At 40.3% G+C, this 6216-nt stretch overlaps 1 protein-coding gene and 1 long non-coding RNA gene across 2 annotated transcripts in view; one reads left to right on the forward strand and one right to left on the reverse strand.

The window, feature by feature from the left end:
• Positions 1-1234: 1234 nt before the first annotated feature.
• The window catches only part of LOC148366387 (uncharacterized), an 8655-nt gene continuing 3673 nt past the window's right edge, over positions 1235-6216 (forward strand). Inside the window, exon 1 of the long non-coding RNA XR_015850435.1 lies at positions 1235-1273. This is a non-coding gene — a long non-coding RNA (uncharacterized LOC148366387). The remainder of the gene's footprint in view (positions 1274-6216) is intronic.
• On the reverse strand, positions 2999-5636 carry LOC148366388 (tubulin beta-1 chain). Its single transcript, XM_088336821.1, has 4 exons — positions 5490-5636; positions 4580-4688; positions 4348-4458; positions 2999-4181 (listed from the first exon to the last, which is right to left on the reverse strand). The coding sequence occupies exons 1-4, from the start codon at positions 5544-5546 to the stop codon at positions 3121-3123; spliced, it is 1338 nt and encodes a 445-aa protein (XP_088192947.1). The 5' UTR covers positions 5547-5636; the 3' UTR covers positions 2999-3120.

A 6216-nucleotide genomic window follows, 5' to 3' on the forward strand; every position in this document is an offset into this window, starting at 1 on the left:
CTTTATTGGATATTTTAAACTTTTTAAACAAAAAAAACCCGAAAAAGTGGGTGTGCAAAATTACACAAAAAGCCTTGCCAATGAAACACAAATCCCCCCCCCCCCAAACTGTAGGTTTCAAATGTATCTGGTCATTGTTATATCCTCTTTCAAAATACTGAAACCGACGGGGAAAGTTAAAACTACCAAATCGGGCAATAAATTATTCCCAGGGTTGGGTAGGGTTACTTTAACTTGATTACTTTCAATTACTTTTGGATCACCCCAATACCAAATATGCTAATAAAAGACAAAATAAACTAAATATGAATAAAATGATGACTCACAACACGTGGTAAGCTTTCTCTCCTGGCTTTGATGTCTTTGATCTCCGGCAAAACTAACATAAAATGCGACAGAAACAAGATGAAAATAAATCCAAACAGCTTGCCAACATCATTTTTGCCGTTCCATGTATTCCGTTACTTCCCAAGCCTGCACAAAATTTTGTAATTTTATTCATATTTAGTTTCTTTTGTCTTTTATTAGCACATTTGGTATTGGAGTCATCCATAAGTAATTGAAAGTAATCAAGTTAAAGTAACCCTAACCAACCCTGATAGAAAGATAGATAGCAGGGTTGGGTAGGGTTACTTTAACTTGATTACTTTCAATTACTTTTGGATCACTTCAATACCAAATATGCTAATAAAAGACAAAAGAAACTAAATATGAATAAAATGATGACTCACAACACGTGGTAAGGTTTCTCTCCTGGCTTTGATCTCTATAATCTCCGGGAAAACTAACATAAAATGCGACAGAAACAAAATGAAAATAAATCCAAACAGCTTGCCAACATCATTTTTGCCGTTCCATGTATTCCGTTACTCCCTAAGCCTGCACAAAATTTAGTCATTTTATTCATATTTAGTTTCTTTTGTCTTTTATTAGCATATTTGGTATTAGTTTGAACAATTTTTCTATATTTGGTATTGGAGTTTTTGGTTTGAACAATTTTATTGACACTATTAACAGCAAATAAACAATGTGAGGTTTGGAGTAATCCAAAAGTAATTGAAAGTAATCAAGTTAAAGTAACCCTACCCAACCCTGAATTTTATTCCTACTATCAAAAAAACATCACATACACTTTGTGAATGTGTCACATAGTAGTCACCTCATATGACAAACCGATGTATTAAAGGAAAAGGGATCAAAGTCGCAAAAGTAGGTAGGTATACAAAGTAACTCAGTTTGAGTTAAGGTTCTGATAGGGAAGGAAGCAACAATGGTATGTTTGAATTCTATTTTTATTCAATTTTAAAATGGTATATGTATCCAATCCAATTTAAATGATAAAGTGAGCCTTCATAAAACAGTTAAAGGTGGGGTGTGTGTAGTTTGAGGTGTGTTTAAGAAGTTTAAAGTTGAATATTTTCTCAACTAAATACGTGTCGACAATGTCCAACGAAGCTCAAAGAGCCCTTTTGATTTCTTTTCAATTGTAACTATCTGCTTTTATTTAACTTTTATTTAGCCTGTTCGGGGCGGGACAACCCTCCAAAAAGATGGGAAAAGAAGAGTTTATTTAGAAGCGTCTTAGAAATAAATGCAAACACGTACCTGCCTTATTTAGTCACATGAGAGCCAAATCATTTTAAGTTCAATATATATAATAATTTAGACTCACTGTCAAAATGACGTCATTTAAGGATTTACATACCATATTTATTGTGTAAGAGAAAAAGACCATATTGTTAATTCTTCCTCATTTTTAATGGATCCCCATTTCCTTTCTTTCCTTCTTTAAAGACGCAGTGTGTACATTTGACCACTAGGTGACACTGTTTTGTCTAATGCGAACGAAAACTGGACCCAGGAGCTCATCGTAGCACCAAGATACCAGAAAACATGGCGGCGACTTATAGAATGGGATCCAATTATGTAAATTTAATACATAAAATACACAAATATTTAAAAAAAAATACAATTGGTATGATGATCCATGTGTTTGAATCAAAGTTATTTTTTACCACTAGGATGCACTGTTACACACTGTCCTTTTAAGCAATAAGAATAAGCAGCAAATGTTATGTCCAAAAATACGCTATTAGTGGTTCCTTTAGGATTTCTGTGAAACCAAAATTACTCCCGATGCCCCAGTGACCCGCTTCCAGTACTGGAATATGCCTGCAAGTGGCAATAGCATGTGTATAACGCCATCTACTGGTCAATCCAAATCCCTGCGAGTTAAGGTGATCCTGACAGAACCAATGCCTGCCTTCCAAACGCATTTCATTAAAGAAATAGATTATTCCATTCAGAATGCAAGTACACATTAGCAATACACTAATAACTATAACTGCAATGAAAATTGAGCGATTGTTTATTTTACTATGGGAAAGCAGGATACCCGTTGTAGAATTACCTGATGTACAGATGCAAATAGACACCAAATGAGTCAAAAGTGCTTAGGTCGGTTAAAGAGAAACCTAGGCAGTCGCGCTCCATAAAAATGAAACCGTTAGGTCATGTGCTTTGTGGCACTCATTTTCAGTTCTTGGACAGGGTGTGTCCAACGTAGTGCACCCCAACTACAGGTTCGTATAACTGCCCAGCAGTGATTACCTAGGGGAATTTGACTGGCACGAGAAAACTGATTTGGTCAGTACCTTTAGATTAGTCGGCAGTGCCAAGCTAAACCCTTCTAATTTTAACCTGGTAATAAAACTGAGTAGCGTTTCGCTGCAGGGTGAGGCCACCTGCTGGTCTGTTGAAATAGCTACGTTTTGGACTAAATTGGATAGAATATGCAAAACATTTAATTATTGGATTTAAACCCCCATTTAGTGAAGTCTAGACACATATGCATTAACAAAGTATGAAAAGCTAATGGAAGCGCGTTACTTAATCTTACGACATTGCCGCTGTAGGAAATACTTAACCAGTTATAGAATACCCAGATGTCAAAATATTTCAAATGCATCGCATAACTAATATATACAACAAGCAAACATTGAGAGTGTGCACAAGAACTTTATTAACAGCAGACAGAACACTGAAAACTGGAACAGACTTTAAGAGGAAGAAGGAAGTGAAGCTTTCAAGGACAAAGGAGAGAAAACAATGAGTAGGCCATTAGGCCATCTCTTCTTCATCCTCCTCACCGAATTCACCCTCCTCCTCAGCAGTCGCATCCTGGTACTGCTGGTACTCAGAAACCAGATCATTCATGTTGCTCTCTGCTTCTGTGAATTCCATCTCATCCATGCCTTCACCCGTGTACCAGTGGAGGAAAGCCTTACGCCTGAACATGGCTGTGAACTGCTCAGAGATGCGCTTGAAGAGCTCCTGGATGGCTGTGCTGTTGCCGATGAAGGTGGCGGCCATTTTGAGGCCACGAGGGGGAATGTCACACACTGCCGTCTTCACGTTGTTGGGGATCCATTCCACAAAGTAGCTGCTGTTCTTGTTCTGTACGTTGAGCATCTGCTCATCCACCTCCTTCATGGACATGCGGCCACGGAAGATGGCAGCCACGGTCAGGTAGCGTCCGTGGCGTGGGTCGCAGGCGGCCATCATGTTTTTGGCATCGAACATCTGCTGGGTGAGCTCTGGCACAGTGAGGGACCTGTACTGCTGGCTGCCTCTGCTTGTGAGAGGGGCAAAACCAGGCATGAAGAAGTGCAGACGTGGGAATGGCACCATGTTGACAGCCAGTTTACGGAGGTCAGCGTTGAGCTGCCCGGGGAACCTGAGGCAGGTGGTAACGCCGCTCATGGTGGCGGACACCAGATGGTTGAGGTCTCCATAGGAGGGCGTGGTGAGCTTGAGGGTGCGGAAGCAGATATCGTACAGAGCCTCATTGTCAATGCAGTAGGTCTCATCCGTGTTCTCCACCAGCTGGTGGACTGACAGCGTAGCGTTGTAGGGCTCAACCACTGTGTCTGATACTTTTGGAGAAGGCACCACGCTGAAGGTGTTCATGATGCGGTCTGGGTACTCTTCACGGATTTTGCTGATGAGCAGTGTGCCCATACCGGACCCGGTGCCACCACCTAGGGAGTGTGTAAGCTGGAAACCCTGGAGGCAGTCGCAACTCTCGGCCTCTTTCCTCACTACATCCAAGACGGAGTCCACTAGCTCAGCACCTTCTGTGTAATGGCCCTTTGCCCAGTTGTTACCGGCACCACTTTGGCCTTTGAAAGGGCGAGAAAGTGAAACGATTTAATTTGACTTTAAAATAATATATATATCAACAACTATTTTTGTAAATGGTTATTTTTAATGGCACTGGAGCGATGACAGGTACAATGATTGACTACAGCATTTGTCAAATTATAATATTGATAACATGAATCTTACCAAAGACAAAGTTGTCTGGTCTGAAGACCTGACCAAAAGGTCCAGACCTCACAGAGTCCATGGTGCCTGGCTCAAGGTCGACCAGGACAGCTCGGGGAACATATTTGCCACCTACAAAAGAATCATTTTTTTTTAAATTATTGTTATATGTATAGCCCTTAATCACAAAGTCTCAAAGAATGAGCATTTTGTATACTTAATACAATTTAATAAAAAACTCATTAGACATTACCTGATGCCTCATTATAGTAGACATTGATCCTGTCGAGCTGCAGGTCACTGTCACCATGGTAGGTACCTGTTGGGTCAATGCCATGTTCGTCGCTGATCACCTCCCAGAACTAGAGATTAAAAAATAAGTATGTTTATCAAAAGTGATGTTGAGGTAGAACATTAAATCAGGATCATAAATATCAGTTAAATAAAACCGAGGAAGTAGTACCGAAATTCCCGCCACGAAACATGCCTGCCCGCCCGCGCCCTGATCCCCCATTGGCTGATTCCCCATTTTGAAAACGACCTGTGACGTCACCAACCGCCAGCTCGGCCCACTCCCAGCAAATGCCGGCCTCAGCCTTAGACGCAATGCGGTGGAGGCCTAATCCACTTTTAAGACAAAATCGGTTATTTTCTTATTCATATGGCCGTTAAACGACACATCCACTCGATGTTTGGTCATATTAATCGAAATACATGTTTATTCAAATAATTTAAAAAAAAAAAAAAATCACGCAGATAATTCACCCTCAATTATATAACAAAGTGGATTCAAGTTATTCATAAATACGACAAATGGCGTTAATCTATTGGATCTTCAATAATATCGAGTAGAATTTTAAGTTATAAATAGTTAACGGATTTAAAATTGTTTGTTTGTTTAAGCCGGGGTGGGGAATTAACCCATCGAAATGTGTAACCGTAATATAAAGAAAAAGAAACTGAAATTGTATTGTAACGAATTTAATGAAATTACGGTTACCGTTATACAGAAAAAGTTTTAAGTAGGACACGTTAGTAATCCAAGGGTGTGGTTTCTAGGACGCAGCCAGGCACAAAGCAACGACTACTGAGGGAGAAAAGCGGTTTAAATATCCCCACAAAACCCCCAACTTCGATATTTTAACATAAATATGTTGACTCACCTTGGCACCAATCTGGTTTCCACACTGGCCGGCCTGAAGATGAACAATTTCCCTCATTTTGTCAAAATTAGCAACGGCTCCTCTCACACGATCTTTGGCTTGCTTGGAAGTGCGGTAACAATGGCGGAAACCAGTTTATAATGTACCAGGGCCCGCCTCTTTCACCACAGTTCGACGTAGGATTGGATAAACTTGGAGAAAATCTCGACGGACGAGAAGCACAGCCAATGGAATATCGTCTTGGCGTTCGACCATTGGTCAGCTATCTGGCACTCATTCTTTTCCAACGTCTATCACGCTTGCGTGGAAAAGTCAGGCGACTCCATCCATGATGAGATGGCGAAATTGAATTAAAACGAAAGACACATCGTTTAAACATATAAACTGTTTTGCTCGCCTACTGTTTCATGTCAAATGTGTTTTTTCCCCCCAAAACGACCCCCAGGATGTTTAAGAATGTTCAGATGTCTCACTCAAATCGAACGTGTGTGGAAAAAACCCCTATAATCGTTTTTCACAATAAAAATGCTTCAATTGATTCAATGCACAATCATGTGATTGACATTTGAGTTACTTTTGTTTCTGTGGTCATGTTTCCAAGGACTGAGGGGGGGGATGGGAGTAGGTTGCTTCTCAGGCTGTCGCCATGACGATGAATCGTTCCACACAAGGCTGAAAAAATTCCATGCATAAAAAGAGCACTACTTGTGCAAGCTTCACATCATAT

Source organism: Urocampus carinirostris, chromosome 5 (assembly GCF_059441175.1).
Source record: "Urocampus carinirostris isolate Australia breed hairy pipefish chromosome 5, RoL_Ucar_1.0, whole genome shotgun sequence".
Classification (NCBI taxonomy): domain Eukaryota; kingdom Metazoa; phylum Chordata; class Actinopteri; order Syngnathiformes; family Syngnathidae; genus Urocampus; species Urocampus carinirostris.

Coding starts and splice junctions, on each gene's coding strand:
- LOC148366388 (XM_088336821.1), bottom strand. CDS start 5,546: ATGAGGGAAATTGTTCATCTTCAGGCCGGCCAGTGTGGAAACCAGATT. Junction 4,689..5,489: donor GAAACCAGATTGGTGCCAAG/GTGAGTCAACAT, acceptor TTTAATCTCTAG/TTCTGGGAGGTGATCAGCGA. Junction 4,459..4,579: donor CTACTATAATGAGGCATCAG/GTAATGTCTAAT, acceptor ATTCTTTTGTAG/GTGGCAAATATGTTCCCCGA.